We start from the raw sequence: 22,013 nt of genomic DNA, 5'->3' as shown, positions 1-22,013 counted from the left end.
CTTTCTCTGTATCTACTCTCCTCTTCTGCTTGTTCTCAAATCTCAAACCCCCCTGCAATACTTCAAATATAAGACAATCAAATGAAAAGGTCTATTTGGGAAGTCTAATATGATTGAAGGAGTGGAGGTTTTTCAAAATCTATTAATAAAAAAATAAAAAAAGAGTGAAACAATGGCAAGGAGAAGTTCAGAACAGAACAGAACAGAGCTTCTCCGACCTATCACTGCATAGCCTGGTTCTTAGCTTTCCCAATATAATTTCAGAGCGAGAGAACACACGCATTCACTCATCATTGAGCATTGGGACTGCTGATACAGAGAGGCTTTTTTTTATAAAATAAAATATATTTTATTTAACCTTAAACCCTTTAGTTCCTAGGATCACTGCAACCCACCGGCGATGGTTTCTTAGTGGTCGTTCACTGAAGGGTCACTACCCCTGGTCGGCTGGTCCAGTAGATGGTTTCTTATGCAAGTACTCAGGTTTGCGGGTGCTAAGCTGCAGTATCAAATAACCCAAAGAAGAAATTGGGTTGGTTGATGGTGAAATAAAAAAACAAAATGGAAAATGGGAATCAGTTTTAGGCGAAAGGGGAGAAGAAGGGAGTTTCAGGTGAGTGGGTTAAGTGCGTTTAATGGAGAGGATGAGGTGAAAATAAAAAGACAGGTTTCGGTTGTGATAGGTTAGGGTTTTAGGAGATGGGAAGGTTGAAGAAATGGAGATGGGTTATTGATTATGGGTTCTCTGTACCTGGAAGAAGCATGGAGCTGCTAGTTTGGCTGGACTGGCGGCGATGAAAGCAACGACGGCAATGAAGGAGGAGAAAAGCCAGAAAAGAAGAAAATCAAGAAGAAGAAGAAAGAAGAAAGGGTTAGAGAAGAAAGAGGATTTGAAGAGGGCAAAGTTGGCATTTTACATTGTATTATTTTACATTTTTTGGTTAATGATATTAGAAGAGGGCAAAGTTGATTTTTTACATTATATTATTTAACACCATCCACTTAGGGGGTGCAGTTGTATATTTTCAAAACACAGGGGATCATTCTATATTTAGGACAAACCTCAGGGGGTTACAATGTAATTTTCCCTATTTTTTTTAATAAATTTTACTATGAACAAATAAACTCATTTTATTAAATAAAATTTAGAATTGAAGAGATAATGAAAAACAAGGATACACTCTAAACTAATGCCTACTAAAAGAGTCGCATATTTTTTTGCATGGCCTTGGGGGTGGAACAGACTCAGAAGAGGAGCTCCCGTCGAAAGGATATTATTTAGGGTTAAATACGCGTATCCCCTAAAATGCATCCAATATTCCTCGTACCCCGTTAGGTTTTGATAAGTCTATATACCACCCTGAAAATTCTACGTACCATCCCTACTTTACCTCTCTAAAGTCATTTAAGTCTACATCAGATATTAAATGCTAAAAAATGACCAAACTACTTTTTCTTCTATCTGTTCTAAAATTTGAAAAGACCTAATTATCCTAATTTATTGATTAAAATTTGAAAAAACTAAAATGCCCTCATCTTCCCCAAATCATCATCTTCTTTTACAATGTAGATACTCAATAAAAAACCCCCCAAAAGAAAAATCTCAAAGAATCAGGACGTTTTGTCCATCTTCTCAACCTTTCTTCTTCTTCCGGTATAATTCCTAGAATGAAAACCAATAAACAGAGCTAACAAAGAAGCATTAAACACAGCATTAAAACACCAACCCCAAACCCAGAACACCCAAACCCATTAAAATGGAACCAAAGCATCACCATTGAAAACCCAAAACTGAACACGAATTGAAAGATCTGAAAATCTGTTACCAATCTCTTCCATCTCAGTCGTCTCCCAAGTGAACGCAGCATATAATAACCATACATCACTGTATAGCTTGCTTCCAAGCTTGCAAGGCATAGGAAGCGTTCTTGAGTCTGGGATTCTCAAAGACTAGAGAAGCATCGACGGTGACATTCTCTCCTCTGTCACCGAACTCGTCCTTGTAGTACAAAAGCTGCCTCTGCCTGATATACATAGCTTCGGCATTCGTAAGGCCGCCATTGCTAGAAACGAACACATCTTGTTCTGCTAAAGCGAAAGAAAAAGCAAACAAAAGGAAGACTTTTCTTCCCACGTTCTGTTGTGAGAAGTTTGGAAACAATCTCCCTGTATCTCTTGTACTTTGGTACGGTGGTGATGGTGTTAATGGTGGTGATGATGGTGATGGTGGTGGTGGTGGTATTGGGTATCCACATTGTAAAAGAAGATGATGATTTGGGGAAGATGAGGGCATTTTGGTTTTTTTAAATTTTAGCAAATAGATCAGGACAATTAGGTCTTTTCAAATTTTAGAAAAGATAGTAGAAAAATGTAGTTTGGTCATTTTTTAGCATTTAATGCCTGATGTGGACTTAAATGGCTTTAGGGGGTAAAATAGGGGTGGTATGTGGAATTTTTAGGGGTGGTACATAGAATTATCAGAACCTTAGGGGGGCACGAGGAATATTGGGTGCATTTTAGGGGGTACGCGTATTTAACCCTATTATTTATTAGGATGTTAGTTTTAGTAATTACCAATTAATACACCTCTCTTAATTTGGACTTAAGGGCAGGGCTCTACTGCACTGGCAACCACCATCACACCAAGAAGGGCTTCCGGTGCTGGGATTCAAATCCTCTACTGCTGAGCTACCCCGCAGGACCGTGTTGCCCAGACACGATGATGCGCGTAATGACCACCTCACCCCCACTCGGGCAAGGCATTTGGGCAAGGATAAAGCAGACATTGCACGCAATACCGTGTCTAGGCAGCACGGTCCTACCGGGCAGCTCGACAGTGGAGGATCCAAATTGTCGATGTTGGATATCTAAGACCATGATAATCACTTTTAACTTGATAATCACCAATCACCAGCTTGCTGTATGCTTTCTCCTCAGCCCTTCTCCCCTCTTTCTCTCCCTCTCTCTCCAACATGTTAAATTAATCTATTCCTTTCCAAATTTCACACTCGAAACCTCCATTAAAACCGAAAAAAATTCTCTCCAATTCCCTGAAGCTTCCAAATTTCACACTCAAAACCTCCATTAAAATTGAAAAAAAAACTCTTCAATTCCTTGAAAATGTAGTGCGATGCAATTCAGGGTTGAGAGCTCAAACCTGACAAACGCAACATCCAATGGTGCAAGATCAAAAAGAAAGAAAAAAAAAAAAATTGACTCAATGGACCTGTTAGATGTTGCTTCTGCCAAATGTCAACCTCTCAATCCCAAACTACATCGCACGAGAAGATCCAGGTATTGGAGTGGATTTTAATCCACATTACATCTGTTATATCTACTCCTTTTATATTATTTGCAATTTCCCACCTTTCGTTCCTCACCTCCACGATCCATTTCTACAATATCTTCCCCTCCCCCCTCCCTTATCCCTCCCAAATCCCACAAACTCCATTTTGGTATAATTTCAAATCTCGACCCTTCCTTTCCCTCAAAAAAAAAAATAAATTTCGACCTTCTACCGCTGCCCCGCATCCCCTTCCCGCCTGTGTGAGAGAAAGAGAGGCTTTGATGTTTAAACTTTAAACTTTAAAGCATTAAATGAATGTATTTCTAAATACTAATATTGGAGTTAAAATAGAATAAGAAACGTGAAGGAAATAAATCCCTTTTTTTTTTTTAATGGGTCTTTACTCAATTACAGTAGTCGACATTCTGTGCTGGTATTTATTTATTGCTAGTAGCTAGTGTTGATCTGGTGTAGTGTGTTATCCATCCATCCGTCTTGGAATGTTATAGTGATTGAAGAGGAAGAAGGTTAGAAGGGTTGGGAAACACTTGAAACTGGAAAGCGCTGTGATCTGTGGATGGAGGAGGAGAGAACGAATTGAAAACTGTACTGTGTAGTGTAGTAAGTAGTCCTGCCGCTGCGGCAGTACGCACTTCTACAACTACAACTGCTGTCTGTATTCTGTAATGGAGAGGCTCCGCGGACCCGTCAATCTTTTTTTTTTTTTTGGTACGAAGGACCCGTCAATCTCAGTACTGTATGTTTGAGCTCAACTCAATTCCTCTGTTTTTTTTTTCTTTCAACTCCTTTGAAACCCCCATTTTAGGAATCCTTCACCACTTCATTTACTAGTCCCCCCCTGAATTCCAAACCCTGCGCCTTTTGCATTCAATGCAATTTGAATATTTGACCCTTCATTGTTTTGGAAAGAGAAGCCAGTGCAGCTCTTTCTTAACAGTAACATCCCTTCATTATATTCTTGTACATTCTCTTTTCTTTGTGGAGACTGAACGACCTACCTCAATCCCTGCAAGGTACAGTCTTCTATTCTTCTTCCCTTATTTCCTCTCTCTCTGAGTTAATGACTTAATGGGTGTGGGCTTATGGCTTCCTCCCCCATCCCCAACACGTTTCTTTTCTTGCAGTACACTGGGGGAACATTTCAATGTGGAGCAGGAGCAGGAGGAGGTACGTTGGTTTTCACCCGTGAGGAGTTTATGAAGCAGGACAAGTTGAGATTTGAGGAAGAAGGACAACCATTCTCGACATCATCTACTACTTAGAGGGGAAAATGTCGTTCCTTGAGATGCTACGAGGCCTAGAATCATCCTCGTCTTCTTCGTTTATAGACTCTAACTCCTCCTTTGAGTTTCTGTTGAGAATGCAGCAAAATCAGAAGCACCCAGAAATAGAATGTGGGATTCAAGCACTGGAACTGGAGAGCTGCATTACCAATGACGTATCAGAACCGCATTCTCCGATTAAATCCAAATGCAAAGACCCGCATCAACCCCAATCGTCGTCTTGTCGGGAACTGGAAGTGGTGAGTTCCGAATGCAATGGAGAAACAAAGTCACCGGAAAAGTGCAGAGGAGGGAACTCAGGGTCATCGTCCGGGAGACGGGTTCAGCGGAATCGTAGCAGCAGGGCGAAAGGCAAACCACAGGAATCGAACAAAGCAGGCCCAGCGGGTAGCACTTGCGAGAGGAGGAAGCGTAAGCGAACGAGGCCGCCGAGCAACACCAAAGAGGAGGTGGAGTCTCAACGCATGACCCACATCGCCGTCGAACGCAACCGTAGGCGTCAAATGAACGATCATCTAAACACGCTCCGTTCCCTGATGCCCACCTCCTTCGTTCGAAGGGTAAACACTAAACCCCGATCTATCTCTCTCTCTCTCTCTCTCTCTCTCTACTGTGTAGGGGAGCCCCACTCCACCCAGAAGAGTTGGAATGGAAATTGAAAAACCCCCATAATTTTGCCAAATAATGTTTCCCTTCCCTTTTTCGATCGAAGAGCAAAAAGAAAAATCATTTATCAAATTATTTTGCTAGGCTTTTTAGATGTCAGTGAGAATGGGAAACGATTATAATGTGAGGTTGGTTATTTTATGGCATGGATGAAGGGTGAGCAAGCATCGATCATTGGTGGTGCCGTTGACTTTATTAAAGAATTGGAGCGGTTGTTGCAGTTACTCGAGGCTTGGAAGAGAATGAAAAAGTCGGGAAACGACGGCCACCACTTAGAAGATTCCTCCATTATAGAACCATTCAATTGGTTCTTCACGTCGCTGCAGTACACGACATATTCATCATCTTTGTCATCAGCCATCGCCCATTCGAGCGGTGTTGTCGAGTACAATATGGGCGATGGTGCAAACCTGCAGGTTAACGAATCCATGGAGGAGGAGGAGGGTAGGAGAGACGATGATATCGGAGAAGGAGGAGAAATGAAGGCAGAACACAAGTCGGTGGCGGATATCCAAGTGTTAGTGGTAGAGAAAAGGCATGTGAATCTCAAGATGCTGTTACCAAGGAGGATGGGAGGGCAGTTGGTCAGAGCCATTTCTGCTTTGGAAGATCTCAGGATGACCATCTTACACCTCAACATCACATCCTCTCAACGTTCCGTTCTTTACTCCTTCAATCTCAAAGTATTCTTCCCCCAACTTCTTTTCCTATTCACCCCCTCCCCCCCCAAAAACAAAAACAAAAAAAAAAAATTCTTTTCCCATATTCTCTTCCCCGTTGCAGAATATATTTTTATAATTTTGGTTTTTTTTGTTGGTAGAATAATTTGGTTATTATCTTGGTTTTGGAGTTTTTTTTTTTTTCTAATTTTGAATTGAATTGTTATGTTGGAGAGACACTGCAGATGGAAGATGAGTGCAATCTGGGATCAGCTGACGAGATCTCAACAGCGGTGCATCAAACCTTCAGCGGAGCCTCATCAACGGTTCGTAATATTTGCTATTAAAAGGAAATTCATATTGTTAAAAAATTTTATGTTTCCCCTCTTTCAAAGGTAAATGGTCACCATTTCTTTCTGTGTACGTGATTCTCCCGTTTACCGTCGGCCTGAATGTGAGGGAAGTGGGGATGGCCACTGGCTGGCCAGAGAGAAAGATGGAAACTGTGCAGCGCAGAAAGCGTCAGATACATTCTCAGTCTCAAATGGAGGACTACAATCCACCAAAACGGCGACGATCATTTTGATGTTGTTGTTTTACGAATCTTTGTTGTTCTCCTCTCCTCTCCTCTCCTCTCCACCACTATGGGTGGTGTCGTGGTGGTGGCTTTTATGTCTTTCAAATTTCTGCCTTTGTCACCGATTTTACAAATGATGATGTTTTGCTTTTTTCTGTTGATGAGATGATTTGAAGTTTTGGTTTGTTTCGTTGATTCGTTTTTGTCCTTTGATTCTTTTTACCTTCACGTAACAATTAATTATCCGTTCTAAGACTTACTTTGGAAAGGGAGGTGGAATTGGGATCATCGAAGGCAGATTCAGAACTCAGAAGACACATGTTCTGGGACGCATTACAGATATATTTCCCATTATTTATTGAGAGAGAACGAGAGAGAAAGAGAGAAGGGGGGGGGGGGTGGGGGGGAGAGGATGGAGGGAAATGGGAAAGAAAAATAAAAACAACGGAAGGGGCAGAGGAAGACACCGAAACTCGAAAGACGTCTTCGAATCGTTGACAATGGCAATGAATTCTGGCATTGATGATATGTCTTCGAGACAAAGTCTTCAGTCTTCAGTCTTCAGTCTTCAGTCTTCAGATTTCAGATTTCAGAACTACTTTTCTTTTTTCGTCGCTCTGACTCTCATCTCATTTCTGGATGGGTTTAGCTAGCTTTTTATGTTTTCTCTTCCACATTTTCCACTTTTTCCGTTTTTGGTCTACTTTTTCTTTCTCTTCAGTCTTCACCCCTGCAGACGGAACTCTGAATTTGCAGGCTGTGTGTTTGACCGGATAATTTGCTGGACCTTGTTGAACCATGGAGACTGAAACAGAGACGTCCACGGTACACCCAAAAAGGACCTAACTGATCGAATTGCTCTTCCACCAGAGGATATTTGAAATCTTTTGTGCAGAGCAAGTGAACAACCAAGTAATTGTATTTTGATTTCACATGTGGGACCCATCTGTGAAATGACCACCACACCTTTATTTTCGCTGTCTTATAGTGGGGCTGGTTTGCGCAGTTCCTATTTGGGTTGCTGTGATGACCGGATTGGTGATTGGATAATCACGGAGGCCTCGGTGGACTTAGTCTCAAGTAAATTCCGGTTTTTTTTGGACTTCTTCGGCGGTCATCCTTGGAGGAGACGATTACAGTTTGGTTGACGCGGGGGGGGGGTGGGCTTCACCAACTTAACCAACGTAAAAAATGACAGAGAGAAGAGACATGTAACAGCCGATAATACTTAAAAAATTATTATGGGTGTTTATATCAACGGTCTCGATATAGATGGTGTGTTTATGGTTGAGTTTAAGATTTTAAAGGGTAGTACTGCTACCACTTACTCGATAACCTAAGTTAGCAAGTAACCTAAGTTAGCAAGTATGGTTGTTGAACCTGCACGGTATGGTGAAGCATAACTTCCCCCATTTGGTGTTACAAGTAATAGAAGTAGGGGTATCATTCAGTTGGGTTCGGTCGAGCCTAGTCGGGCTTCACGGTGCTTAAAGCCTGCACTGTGACTGTTCGTTTAAGTATTCTGGCCGAGTTTGGTCGGATTTAGGACTATAATCAGGTAACTTAACTGGCCCTTAAATGGTGTAGAACCGGGCTATGAACTTGCTTAAATATAAACGGGCTTTAAACGGTGCAGTCCATTAAAATTTAATGTTTTAATTTTATGGCCCACCTCTTCAAACTTATCTAATCTTCCTTTCTTATTGGTGGAGATCCAATTCAAAATCTGATTTTTTTTTATTAATTAATTGTTCAATTTAAAAAATTTTAAAATTAAATTTCTGCCTTTGGCTTAAGAGGAAAGCAACATTACATGTAAGGGTAACTTACACGTCACCCCTTGGTTTTCAAACGAAACTCAGATCACCCCTTGATTTTTGAAAATCAGAGGGTGACGCGAGGTTAGCCAATTAAAGGGTAATATCATCTTTTGAACTGATGTTTTAACACCGTTAGCCACTTAGGGTACGGTTGATAGAATCTTTCAAAAGTAGGAAAGGACATTATCATTATTCAAAACTTGGGGGTGGGATTTGATATTATAGATACTTAGAGGGGACGAGATGATATTTCCCCTTTTTTTAGTAACAGTTTTTATTGCCCATACAACTAACAAAAATAAATTGATCTTTAAGACAATGATTAAGATACCATATTGATAAGAATGAAAGGAGAAAGATGGATTATACATTGTTTGTTCTGATACACACTATCTTTTTTGTCATTCTCTGTTTCTCTTCATTATGTTGATCCTCATATATACAAATCGTATGAGGCACTCTCTCCCATATCACTATTGAAATGATATGGGAAATTCCAATACTCTTTTTGTTCTAAAGATGACCAAACTGTCCTTTTCTACCAGGAAAGATGCAAGTCCTTTCTATGTTTTTTTTGTAAATATACTTGAAAAAACAGCTTCTCCGTACGGGTTACCCAAAGATTTGGAGCTTGGATTAGGTCCATGTACATGGTCCTGGGACCTAATCGTACCCACATGGAATCCATTGCCCCATCTTTGGCCCCATGGAATATTCCATATGGGCACAGATCAGGTCGCAAGGTCAGACCACGTATGTGGACCTGAACTGTGCTCAAGATTTTTTCTAGCAACACTTTCTTTTTATGAACAAAATCTTGATAAATTAAAAAAAAAAAAGTGCACATCAGCCACCCTCATTTTCTTAGCTAAGCCACCGAAATTACAATTACATATTTCTTTATAAAGACTACAGATTAAAAACATCCCTAACCAAGATGATAAATATTATATAAGAAAGCAAATAAGGTCCATGGCCATTCTACTTGATTGCCTTCTTAAAACCACAAAACTTAAGATTCATAGTTGGTCCAAACTTCAACTTCCATCTAGCCTTGTTTTCTAGTGCCCAGTAAACCTTGGAGGAATCCCCTAGCTTCAGACTCTTCTGCATAATCTATAACACCATAATTCATAGAAGTCACGATAAAAGTAGCATTATGAAGTAACACCGAAACCCTACCCGCATCTCCAGAATGTGGATCCCAACTCCCATCATAGATAATCACTGGTTTGCCACTTCCTTGAAGTCCTTGATAATCTAACAAGGTCATTTGATGCACTACATGAGGAGAAGAAGGAATTGTAGTACATTGAGAAGACATAATGATATTAAAATTATGAACCCATCTAAGAATCAAGGTTGATCATCACTCCAGTATCCATATGGATCAGATTTAACACCAAAAAACAGGACTTTATTGTGCAATAACCACATAAAATAAAAAGTAATAGCAAAGATAGATAAAACTCTTATGAACTCAACTTGAGGGAAAGAAGCATTCGTCATGAATGATTGAACCAAATGCATTAAAGAAGAAGAATGTAGGTGTTCGGTCTGAAGGCCTAATGGTCCTACAGCATAGATATGTTTAGCAAGATTACAAGAAAGAAAAAGATGACAATCCGTTTCACGACCATTTTCTACACAAAACACACAATCCATCATCCTACACCTGTCAAGAAAGTTTAGACTTAATAGGTACGACACCTAATAACAATTTCCACAAAAAGATTATCAACTTCGGATGTATATAGCAATATATTTCATCTGCACTATATACCAAGATGATGTGATTTGGCTATTGGATATTTGAGGTATGGTTTGGATTAACCACGTTGTCAAATTTCAATATCAAATTTAATCATATGTATTCCCCATATACTATTTTTTTTTAACAAAAAAAAATATATATACTATTGTTTTCCACAGTATCTTTTGGCCGCTCATGTTCTCTCTCTCTCTCTCTCTCTCTGTTGAGCCATTTTAAGGAGTGGGAGTGAGAGTGAGAGTGAGAGTGTAAGAGATAAGATATTTGTGGTTTTCCGGGACAGGCACCATGCAGTCAGTCATATTAGCGGATCCCAATTCTTGTGAACTCTTAATAATAATCTTCAAATCTATGCACGGGGAAGGAACCAGTTAAACTCCTACCAAAAAAAAAAAAAAAGAAAGAAGGAACCAGTTAAACGCCATAAGATGCCTATCCGATTACCACGTCAGCACTATCCTGATGACGGAAAGGAACGAGTGGTCGTCCATCGCTTTGGGAAGAAGATTGAAGATTGGAGATCGATCGATCGATCGATCCTACTTCAGTCTCTTCCTCTCTCAACTCAAAAGAAAGGCATTAGGCCAAAACAACATGAAGTATTATAAGAGGAATTATTAGAAAAATAAAAAAAAGCACTAGTTAGTCCTTGAGGTCTGATCCCCCTTTTCTTTTTTCTTCTTCTTCTTCTATCATCAAGTGAGGCCTCTGGGTTCCTGTAAGCACAGAGGAAGAGTGAGGAAGCAATGGCATCGACCTCAACCACCGTTTCCATCTCCTCATCGTCAACCCTCATCGATGGCAAAGCTCCTCGGCGATCGGCAGCCGCATCGCCGCAATGTGTGAGCCTCCCAACACTCCCTACGCCTCCCCTGCCTGTGAACCATCCCCAGTCGACTCGTGATACCTGGAAGACTGCTGCCCATTGTAAGTTTTTGGAATTTATTTAAAAAAGTAAACAAAAAATTGCTTTGATGATAGATTTTTGAAGGTACAGAAAGGATTGAATGTTTCCTTTTTCTCATTTAATCAGGCCGTAAGATTGCCCGGAATGTTATCGCAATGGCCACTGCAGAAACATCCGCCGAAGTCGCCGCAGCTGAGCTGCCGGAGATCTTGAACTCCATTCGAGAAGCAGTAAGGACCCATTTCACCTCACCTCACCTTGGTCTTTTCTTTTCCATTAATTGTACTTAACATTAGTACTTTTCCCTTCCTAGTCTTTTTTGGGTTTTCTGAAAGGGAGAGGTGGGAGTTTGGAAAGGTATTCAGTTTATCCACAGTTGGCAATTTTGATAATGTGCAGTGGGACAAACTGGAAGACAAATATGCTGTGACTTCTCTTACATTTGCTGGTGCTATTGCGGTCTGGGGCTCCACTGGCATGATCTCGGTGAGGTTTTATTTCCTTACTTCCTTCCTACCTCCTCTCTCCTTATCACATAAAGTTCCTAATGGGTATGTGCCTACTCTGTTTTTTCTTTTGTTGTTCTGCTTGCACAATTACGTATTAAAAAGGAAGGATTTTGGAATTCCAAACTAAAACATTACTTATTTCTTGAAGATTCAATCGTGTTGTCTCTCTCTCTGTTATGTTTTTTTTTGGTACTCTAATCTTTCCCCTTAAATTATGAACAGGCCATCGATAGGCTTCCGATAGTTCCAGGTGTCCTGGAGCTCGTTGGAATCGGTTACACCGGGGTAAGTTGGCAGTTTTTATGGATTTGTATAACCAAAGTACGAAGGCACCATGTAGTAGTAGTAGTAGAAGAACAAGGAGGAATCCATTTGTTTTCCAGGCTAGGCTACTGAAGAAAATGCTGTTTCTTGCCATTCCTTGCAGTGGTTTGCATATCGGAACCTGATCTTCAAACCCGACCGGTAAGCATTGATGACCCTTCACTTCACCATGCATCCTATATGATAAACATGCATGGACACCCACCCTTTAACAATTAATACCCTTTAACAATTAATGGGTTATATGGAATTCCAGGGAAGCTTTGATCAAGAAAATAAAGGACACTTACAAAGACATCATTGGGAGTAGTTGATGATGAAACACAGATGTCATTGCCCTTGGAGACTAGCTGAGCTTTCTTTTGGCTCTGGATCGACCAATTAACTATATATGTATTGCAGCATGCATGCATCATCTGGAATGCAATTGTTATGTATATGATGCTTATTTTTGGTTCGCATAAGCTTCTTCTACCCAAAGTAAATGAATCAACCAGATACTAGTACTTCATGCAAGATAAACATAATTAATTGCCTCTACTACTTATCTACTTGTCTCTCTCTCTCTCTCTCTCTCTCTCTCCTATAAAGATATTTTTTACAGTAAAATTAAAATAGATATTCGGGTATCTTATGAGGGCATTGGTCTTATTAACATATCCCCTGCATTTGGCCTGCATAAATTGGTATTCTTTATGGTTTCATACCCTTGGGAAATCTTGCATAACATATGAAAAATCTAATCCATGGGAACAATTTTTTATTTTTTATTTTTGTCTGTTTGTTCTGATGGAGCAATTTCCCCTCCCCTTGTGATTTAAGGATTTGCAGTTCAAGATATCTTTGATCTACCTATATCATAGCAGTGTCCCAATTTGGCATTAATTGTTTTTTCTTAGAAGGGTAGGGTTTTACTGATTTTATGGTAACAAATCTATTCTTTCAATCAATATTTATGTGTGTTCGACTTAAAATGCACCTTGTTCTATGCTACACAGCATGGGAGAATTAATTAAGATAGATGGATCCTGTACTATCGAGGATTATAACTTTCAGATAATTAGGAATTTGGAAAATTAAGCTGTGTCTGTGGTACGTGATGAAATTTACATTTGTTTACTAATTATCTCAATCATTAATATATATCATCTCAAGCCTTAACAAGCTTGGTGGTTTTGAGGTCATAGGAAGGACCGAAACATTTGCCCATTGCTCCATCGGTGGACTAGTCATAATTCATATGCATGCATGCTCTTTTATCATTCCTTGTCGGTCTTTCAAGTTATTAATTTATGAATTATAATCTTCCATAAAAGTGGCATCCCTTTTGAAATAATTTATAAATATATTATCAGTAGTCATTTTTCTTAAGAGGTTGAGGGCATTTCATTGCTTGTAACTTATTAATTAAAAGGGATGCTTTCTATTTTCTGCACATATTTACTAAAACACTTCCATATTGGCACCTCTTCTTAAAGCAAGAACTAAAGTTTGTCATGGATAATATATTTGAAGAGAATCGTGAATGGTCCATGGTCAGTTCCGCATTTGAAGAGTAGTCTAAATTTGCATATGGAGGATAGGTTTTCTTGAAGAGATTCGATTATATACCATCATGTTTGGAGAGAGCTAGCTAGCTTAATTAACCAACGGATTATATATATAATGTGTCTTTTCCTTAAGACCACTATTTAAATATCATTTCGATTTCCCAAATGAGCTTTATAATTTTATAAAAGGAAATAGGATACAGTAAAGATGAAATTAAATGAGAGAGAGAGAGAGAGAGAGAGAGAGCGTGAGAGAGATTATTTGGCTAGCCTAATTCCCAAAATCCCCCAAAAAAAATCCCGAGGACCAGGCGCACCAGCTTAATTGGAGATAGAGCTATATTCTAAAACAGAAAAATGAAAGATTGGGTAGAAGTAGTACAGTTTGGTTGTGGAGTATGCATGGAACGATGGTGGCTCAGGCCTAATCAAAAGGCCTGGCGGGTTCGGTTCAGACCTTCTTCAAGAATTCCATGACGTAAGTGTTGAAAGCATAGCAGGCAACTCGGAAGCCAGGAAAGCCTGAACCCTTGGCCAGGATCTCGAACTCCCTCTGGGTCCTCTCTTTGCCACCCGGATTGTGTCCCAACATGATGATGTCCATCTGGATTTCGCTCTGGGCAGCAAGTGATGTCTCTGGGGTGGCCGGGAGGAGACCATCGACCACGACGACCTTGCCGTCTTCTGGCAAAGCATCGTAGCAGTTCTTGAGGTATTTAAGACAGTGTTGGTCGCTCCAGTCATGGCAGATCCATTTCATGAACACAGCATCGGCTTTGGGAACGCTGACAAACATGTCACCGCCGACGTGTTCGACGCCCGTGTAGGAGGGAGCATCGGCAAGGACATGGGGCAAGTCGAAGTTGATGCCCTTGATGGATGGGTACTTAGAGACAATCATGCTGAGTGTTGCACCCACTCCTCCACCCACGTCCACCAAGGAAGTGAGGCCCTCGAAGCCCTTGTAGGTTGCGAGGATCTTCTTCATCGTGATGGTGGAGTGATTTGACATTCCATTGTTGAAAACCTTGTTAAACCTCAGATCTGTGCCGTGGTAGTCGAACGATGTCATCCCATGGGCCCTGTTGAAAGGGATTCCACCTTCCAACACTGCATCTTTCAAGTAGTACCTAACGTAATGTATAGCAAGTAAAACGTTAATATATATATATATATATATATATATATATATATATATATATATATACATATATACATACATAACTTCCATAAACATGTCAAGAAAAACGTGAATAAGTGGAAAAGTTCAAGCTGGTTTCTACTATGTAGTTTGAATTCAATTTCTTTCTTTCCTGTAACAGCTTCCTTAGAACGAGAAACTGGAATTTTTTTACTCACTTATATTCACGTTTCTTGACACGGTATCAGATTTTAAAAATTTTTTCTTTCTCGAAACTATGGTCCCTCCCAGCTCATTCACGGTTCATCTCTTCCTGTTACATACATAGCTGTTTTCAAGTTCAGATCTGCTACCCACATGATTCGCTGTTTTCTAACCCACAATAATTATCCTACATAAACTAACCATTTCTTAATGAATGGCCACATCCTTTGTAGAATATTGGGGAAAAGAGTGAGAGACCAAACCGCACTTCCTTTAATTCCTGTTTTAGCCATTTCTACAAGAGGGAGAGATCCCTGTGGAGGAGCATTGCCCCTGCACATGCAGGGGCTAAGGGAACATCCTAAATCATTAACATGGACATTTCCATTCTTCATAGGGGTGAGATGATCATTTCGCCCCGTGTCTGGGCGGATCTCTCATACTCCTCCCCCCCTCCCCCTTCCCCTTCCCCTTCCCCTTACAGAGTTCTTTTACCCTTTCTAGTATTTGTTTCATGTGGATGTGATAACAATTTTTATTATTTATGCTATTCGTGATAAGTAGTAATTAAGCTAGATGTATTACTAATGATTCATAGAATAGTTATTCACACAAACCATTTCCTAACGCTGAGTGCAATGTGGACACGATTCCCCCCCAAAAATAAATAGGTATCAAAATTTTCAATCCTCGGGAAAACAGAGCAACCAATCCCTTCACCTGTTAAATTTTTGGGACTGAGTTCCCTGCATGTCGTGTCCGGCTGGGAAGCAATGGTACTCGGTAGGATGAAAGGGTGTTGGAGAAAGGGGTCCTTTTTTTGTTTTGTTTTTTTAATCTTTGAAACTCGGTGGTGTAGAAACAAAAGGAGCAATAATAAGTCAGAATCCAAATGAATGAATGAATGAATGAAGAAAAGGGAAATTAAGAAAGGCAGAAGATCAAATTGATGGATATATAAATATATGGATGATGGAGCGTGTACATACCAGCTCTCCATGAGGACCTTGTCTTGATTCATCAGAATCAAGGGAGTGAGGCAGACTCCATCTTGGTTCTTGACCAAGAACTTACAGACTGGAGCGAGACCGTAGAACCTCTGGGGGCTGCCGTCCTCGAGGGTGGTCTGAGAGCAGCTGAGGATGGAGTAGCTGGCCAGAAGGCGCAGCATACGATCCAGCATCACCGGAGCTTCTGGGTTTGCTGTGGGCAGTTGAGCGGCGATCTCCGTTGTTGACAATTGTGCTCCTGCGCCTGCTTTGGCTATGATCTCAAAAAGGTCGAGCTCTACCGCCGATTTTAGAACCATGGGCAGCACTGAAAAGCTGGCCAATTGCATGGCGAACATACATGCTTCCTCCTCCTCCTGCTCTTCCTTGCTCAGCGACCTCATCTCCTCCACTGAACCCATTACTTGATTTTTGGGCTTTTGGTCTTTTGTTCTTTTGGAGTTTGATTAAAATATCAAGAACACAGACAGAGAGATATAGACACCTTCACACAATCACTCTTCTTCTTCTTCTTCTTCTTCCGGCCTGCTGTGCTGCCTGCCAGCCTGCCTGGCTAGGAAATCATGTTTCCACGGTTTATATACAATTATACATACCAAACTCCAATTCTATTAATTATATTTTACCATAAAAATACAAACTCTTACACTTTCCCTACTTTTTCCCAATGAAAGAAAGAGCTGTTAATATTAATATAAAATGCCATCCCATTTGCACAACAACCATCAACCATGCTAGTATAGTATACATTTTCCGACTAAAATACAGGAGCCCACCAACCACTACGTACTACCAACCCCACCTTGAATACTTTTAATATGTATGTTGTGGTGTCCATCATAAAGAAACCAAGAAAGGTGAGAGAGTCTGAGAGTGAAGGAAGGGAAACCTTTTTATTTTTTTTTGATGCTAGAATAATCGAGTCACTGACCCATGACCCATCGGATGGCTTGGATCCATCATTGACTAGATTATATAGTATTTAAAAATCTTGCTGTCTCCATTATACGGTGGGTAGGGAGGATTAGGTGAAGTTCTTCCAAAACACCAATTAATATTTAAACATCAGGAACAAGTTATAATGCCTCGTACTGCACATCTCAATGATCATGCCCCACTCTCTTATTTATTTATTTTTTTTTAACAAAAAAGGGTGTCCTTCTCATGGTTTGAGTTATCGGATCGGATCGGATCGGCCGATTTTGGCTGGATTGGATCGGTAATGGCCGAGACCGATCCCAATACCGATCTGATCCAACTATACGGACAATGGTGAAAATATTAAAAAAAATATTAATTTTTTATAAGAAAATAAGGATAAAAGTGTCATATTTGCTCGAGTTTGGATGATCCTAATCCGATCTGATCCAACCGATACCGAGATCACGAACCATGGTCCTCCTATCTAAACGCTCCAATGTGTCTGTCTGTCTCCTTTTCTATTATATGAAAAAACAAGATTGGATCATCTACACATAAACATACATGTGAGAGGGAGCCACCGATTCCTTTTGTATCCATAAATACTCCTCTCCACCTTATAAATGACAATAATAGGACAAATGATTGTCTCCCATGTACATGCACTTGCACGTATGTGCGGAGGAAAAAAAACATCATCACCCTTTCTTGCTAGAGAAGACGGATAGACACATAGGAGCGTTGATGTACGCCACACACTCTAGAACAAAATCACTTCGCTTACTTATTTGTTGGTTTTAGAAGTTTTAAATAAAAAAAATCCACACAACCAATAAACCAATTGGTTATTTTTTATTAGGAGAATGTTTTCTACGTGGGATGCAGGGGTCATTCACGCCTACGCACGATAAGGGTCAGAATGATCGCCATGCCCCCATGTATGGTAAAAATTCTGCCTCCTTTTATGCCATCACAAGTGTTCTCATTGACTGGCATGCGGCATGACCTCTACATGGCTGCATCCCACCCAGAAAATAGTACCCCTTTTTTATTAAGTCTCACTAATTATTTTTTTTTTCTTTTTTCTTGGTGCTGTCCTTTTTAAGCTCACCGAATATTGTGATTTTATTTTTTTTATTATTATTTATATTTGAGGTTCTTGTTGGTTGTAACACGAAGGAATGAAGGAAAAGTAGTGTGGAAGGTATTAAGATAGGAGGAGAGCAAAAGAAACTGAAACGAAGAAGAATTCAGACCTCACAAGTGTACCATTAATGATTTTGTCCCTTCTCCCTTCTTTCGTTCTGAAAGTGAAAACAGTGGACAAAGCCTGCAAACGCACAGACTCAATGTTTCCATCAAGAAAGATATCTCAATTAAAGTTGGAAATGAAAGGAAAAGATGAGTATTTTCAATTTCTGTTGTGGTCCTGAGATTTAAGCCTGGGGACCCAGGGAAACCCTGTCTTCTTCACCAACCCATCCGCCAACTCCGCCTGACCAAAGATCCCTTCTTTTATTTTAAATATTTGTTTTATAATTATGAGAAAATCTTGTTGAAAAAAAAATGTGAATTATTATTCACATATATTTGCTATGTGCCAAATTTTTCTAATTTAATCACATATCTCTTTTACTGGCACACATTTTGTGTACGTCTATGCATGTATACTAGTATTTTAGACATTATTGTGCACTCTCCAAATTCTAAATATGAACATATGATTAAAATTACAAAAAAAAAAAAGTAAAACAATGGCTAAGACTTGTCTTGTGCTTTTTGGAAAACATCACATTCATTTAGGGGTGTCAAAACCTTGTCTAAACCAATAAAATCGATCGGCAAAAACCTTGACCAAATCGAATCGATCTTTATTGGATTGGTTTTAGACTAGGGTATGATGAGACCAGTTGAAAATAGGACTACATCGAATTGATCAATATCCAAATCAAAAATTGAACCAAATGAAACCAATAAAAAAAAAAACATATCATTGAGTATGAGATTATGAATAGGTGAATTGATTATCTATTGATTTCAATGTTAGTGAGAAGATTTATAATTGTAAGAAGAATTATTACAAATCAATTGAGCCTGAGGTTATGAATAAGGAAATTGATTTGTAATAATGCTTTCATTGATCTCCTTGTTCAGTATATTAAATTAGTTGGATAGTTAAATGAATGATTTGATAGTAAGATTCATTTTGTGATTTCAATATTATTTATCTTCTCTTTGATTAGTTATCCATTGATTTCAATATTAATTATCTTCCCCTTATAATGATAAATAATGATTTGATTTGTAATAATGATTTCGCTATAAATTGTATTTATCCATTGATTTCAATATTGAGGGATCGTGTGAACAAGGCAAATAGGAGAGAGAGAAAGAGATGGGGGCGAGTGAGTTTGAATTTATGTTAACCACGGTTTAATGGTGGGTTTGGTTACACCAACCTTGATTAGTCTCTAGGTTACACCAACTAGAGTTAACTCTTAAGTAAATTGAGAGATTCAAATGTAGACCGTTAGATTTGATTGTACCACTCTCAGGGTGTGAAAATAACTAGAAAGATTGGGAAATGGAGAAGAGAAAAATCCCACCTATGGACCTTTAATTTGGGAAGCCCATTATCATTTTATCCCATTTCCTCTCAAATTTATATTTGGGAAAATTACATGATTAGTTACTTTTGGGTTTTCATTTACAAAACTATTCACACTATGTTTGAATTAACAAAAATAGACAAAAACAAGTTTAGTTTTACAAAACTAGACAAAAAAGTGACTCTCCTTCCTTCCTCGACAGTTTCCCTCTGAAAAAATCTCTTTTTTTTTTTTTTTCCCCTCTATTACTTGGGTAGCAGAGACTGGTGGTAACTGAGACAAGGGTAGAGTTGCAAGGAACAGAGGATGTCTGGACTAGAGAGCAATGACAGGGGTCAGGGGTAAAAATATCTAAAAAAATAAGTGTGGGAGGGAGAGACTATTTTGTTCAGTTTTGTAAACCTTAACTTGTTATTGTCTATTTTTGTTAACTCAAACATAGGGTGCACAGTTTTATAAATGAAAACCCAAAACTAATTAATCATGTAATTGTCCGTTTATATTTCGTTTCTCACGCTTCTACACTGCTTAGTCTGTACCTTTCTCCATCACTACCGTCAGACATGTCCCAGAAAACCCTTTTTGTGCATCGAGAAGTCGTTGTCCTTCTTCTACTCGTAAATTGAATTATTGTGATAATGAAGAATCTTCTCCGTTTTCTCATCCTTCTCATGCTCATTAACGGTCTTCTAAATCAAATTCGAAGAGTTTAAACTCGTTTTCAGTGTACATGTTCCGATCAGAAGATTAAAAACTCTCCAAGTTTGATGGCAGCTTCAAGAGATTCTCAATTAAGATGTTCACGGCGGCGAATCAGAGACAGAGATTAATCATCAAAGTAAGAATTTATCATCTCCAAGCTAGAGTTATTTTCCAAGTAAATATTGTCCTCAAATAAACCAAAGACTTGCAGTGAATCCCCAAAGCACCAAGACCTTAATTTGCAAGTGATCTTCTTCAGACATTAACTCATATCCAATAACACCGCTCTGGCCATCCATTAATGTACGCTGCAAGCCCTGCTGCGCCACAGAGGAACCCCCATCCAGTCCACTCCCTGGCCGTTCTACCAAGTAGTGTTTTAATCATTCCATTATACAATCTAGAACTTAGAATGTGTTCTGCAAAATGATAGTAACCCAACATTTCTGTTGGGTGCAGCTCACGTTTTGGTACTGTCTGAACCGCACAGATGGAATCCAAGATAGGTGAGTCCCACTCTTGGATTCCATCTGTGAGGCTCAGGCCCGTACAAGATTTGCTTGAGCGGCACAAGATTTGTTTTCGTAAAAGAACTTGAGCCAGCCTCATCATCATGATCATCATCCTCTCTCTCAACTTGCAAACGGAACGGAGTTAAATATTTTATTTGTACTTCCATGAAAATGGCAACCCCCTTTGAAAGAGCTGTAATCATCTTGAGCCCTCCTCGGCCATGATCCACGTCTACAACAACATCATTCCTTTGCCTTTCAATATATTTATGAATAAAGAATCTCAATGAAAAATGAAAATAGCATACCCTTTTGAAATAGTCGTAAAGTTATCTCCTAACGCATGATCCACGCAAACAACAAGATCATTTCTAGTCTTAGAATATATTTTTAGGAAAAAAGAATTCCATCAAAGAGCGTGGTGTCTATACTTAGATACAGAGAGGACAAAATGACTGTCCCACCCACATGAAAAATAGAAATATCATCTATATTGATGGTTCTATGTGCATTCCCATTGACCCCCACATATGTGTAGAGGCCACGTTCTTCCATAGAAAACACTTCTCCTATTTCTTAATACAAAACCTGCTTAGATAAGGTAAAGTAGACTAAACCAATGATTTATACTAGAACCGGCTGGAAACCTAAAATGGATCAAATCAGACCTGTTGATCTTCTGCGCTTACACTCACTTGCATGTATGGGTTAGGTACCAACATGGCATCTCTCTCATTTGCTGCCATTTAAAGGATTTATTTTTTAGGTAACCGAATACTTAACTAAATCCCCAAAGGCTCCGTTTGTTTCGACGTTTGGAAAACTTTCTTTGGTAAGTTTTACTTCATAAATATAAAATTTTGTATGTTGAAAAAATTTTCAATGCTCTTTTCTATAAAAGAAAACAAAAAAACAAAAACATTGGAACACTTTTCAACGTGTAGAATTTTACATGTCAATTTTTTTGAAGTGAAAATTTTCAAGTATACCAAAATAAATAGAGCCAAAGGAAAGATAAGTTTCAAAAGTCTGAAAATAACCAAGAAGAAACAAAAGCGGGGGGAAACGAGTTGTCCCAAGTCTGATATTAAAGAGATATTTATGGAAGCAAAATGGGACAAGTATTGGCGAGTTGGGCTCATGTTCATATACGTGAATGTACGAGAATGATTCACAGCCGTTCAGATGGAATCCACCTCATGTGATCCCACAGAGTGGATTCCATCTGAACGGTTTTGAGCCGATCACGTACACTTGACTCAGGTGTTGGCACCTAACCTTTACATGCTGAGAAACAATAGGTCTTAAATGAAAGTAAGTACTACTTGAAAGATGCAAAGGAACTTTTCCTCTATATTTCTGTGAGAGTGAGTAGAGAGAAGAAAACTGAAGAAGAGAAGGTGGTCTCTTGTGTTCTTCATATTAGGTTGCAGCGTGACAGCATTGTCTCTATTAAGGAAAGAAGAGAAGGTACTAAGATTTTTCTTTTATTTGTCACGATAAGTTTTTTTTTTTTGTGAGAATACTATATTCATGTAAAT

The 22,013-nt window shown here is 39.2% G+C and overlaps 3 protein-coding genes across 3 annotated transcripts; 2 read left to right on the top strand and 1 right to left on the bottom strand.

Annotated features, from left to right (window-relative positions):
• The first annotated feature begins 4,468 nt into the window (after positions 1–4,468).
• On the top strand, positions 4,469–6,501 carry LOC122666094 (transcription factor bHLH57-like). Its single transcript, XM_043862204.1, has 6 exons — positions 4,469–4,886; positions 4,923–5,150; positions 5,412–5,520; positions 5,677–5,939; positions 6,161–6,245; positions 6,311–6,501. The coding sequence occupies exons 1-6, from the start codon at positions 4,578–4,580 to the stop codon at positions 6,499–6,501; spliced, it is 1,185 nt and encodes a 394-aa protein (XP_043718139.1). The 5' UTR covers positions 4,469–4,577.
• Positions 6,502–10,731: 4,230 nt separating this feature from the next.
• Positions 10,732–12,194, top strand: LOC122664476 (protein CURVATURE THYLAKOID 1B, chloroplastic-like). The gene is made up of 6 exons (XM_043860305.1): positions 10,732–11,010; positions 11,117–11,220; positions 11,390–11,476; positions 11,722–11,784; positions 11,927–11,964; positions 12,080–12,194. The coding sequence occupies exons 1-6, from the start codon at positions 10,830–10,832 to the stop codon at positions 12,135–12,137; spliced, it is 531 nt and encodes a 176-aa protein (XP_043716240.1). The 5' UTR covers positions 10,732–10,829; the 3' UTR covers positions 12,138–12,194.
• A 1,630-nt stretch (positions 12,195–13,824) lies between these two features.
• LOC122664474 (caffeic acid 3-O-methyltransferase 1-like) lies at positions 13,825–16,172 on the bottom strand. Its single transcript, XM_043860303.1, has 2 exons — positions 15,708–16,172; positions 13,825–14,503 (listed from the first exon to the last, which is right to left on the bottom strand). Exons 1-2 carry the CDS (start codon positions 16,127–16,129, stop codon positions 13,825–13,827), a joined length of 1,101 nt encoding a protein of 366 aa, XP_043716238.1. The 5' UTR covers positions 16,130–16,172.
• Between the last annotated feature and the right edge of the window lie 5,841 nt (positions 16,173–22,013).

The sequence above is a fragment of the Telopea speciosissima genome, chromosome 6 (genome assembly GCF_018873765.1).
Source record: "Telopea speciosissima isolate NSW1024214 ecotype Mountain lineage chromosome 6, Tspe_v1, whole genome shotgun sequence".
NCBI classification, from domain to species: domain Eukaryota; kingdom Viridiplantae; phylum Streptophyta; class Magnoliopsida; order Proteales; family Proteaceae; genus Telopea; species Telopea speciosissima.
Note: the sequence above shows the minus strand (reverse complement) of the source record. Positions and strands in the feature narration are given on the sequence as shown.

Excerpts from the sequence above, each read along its gene's own strand:
- LOC122664476 (XM_043860305.1), top strand. The coding sequence starts at position 10,830 with ATGGCATCGACCTCAACCACCGTTTCCATCTCCTCATCGTCAACCCTC. Across the intron at positions 11,477-11,721 it reads GCTCCACTGGCATGATCTCG|GCCATCGATAGGCTTCCGAT; the intron begins GTGAGGTTTTAT and ends AATTATGAACAG. Across the intron at positions 11,785-11,926 it reads TTGGAATCGGTTACACCGGG|TGGTTTGCATATCGGAACCT; the intron begins GTAAGTTGGCAG and ends CATTCCTTGCAG.
- LOC122666094 (XM_043862204.1), top strand. The coding sequence starts at position 4,578 with ATGTCGTTCCTTGAGATGCTACGAGGCCTAGAATCATCCTCGTCTTCT. Across the intron at positions 5,521-5,676 it reads GAAAAAGTCGGGAAACGACG|ACGAATCCATGGAGGAGGAG; the intron begins GCCACCACTTAG and ends ACCTGCAGGTTA. Across the intron at positions 5,940-6,160 it reads TTTACTCCTTCAATCTCAAA|ATGGAAGATGAGTGCAATCT; the intron begins GTATTCTTCCCC and ends GAGACACTGCAG.
- LOC122664474 (XM_043860303.1), bottom strand. The coding sequence starts at position 16,129 with ATGGGTTCAGTGGAGGAGATGAGGTCGCTGAGCAAGGAAGAGCAGGAG. Across the intron at positions 14,504-15,707 it reads AAGGTCCTCATGGAGAGCTG|GTACTACTTGAAAGATGCAG; the intron begins GTATGTACACGC and ends ACATTACGTTAG.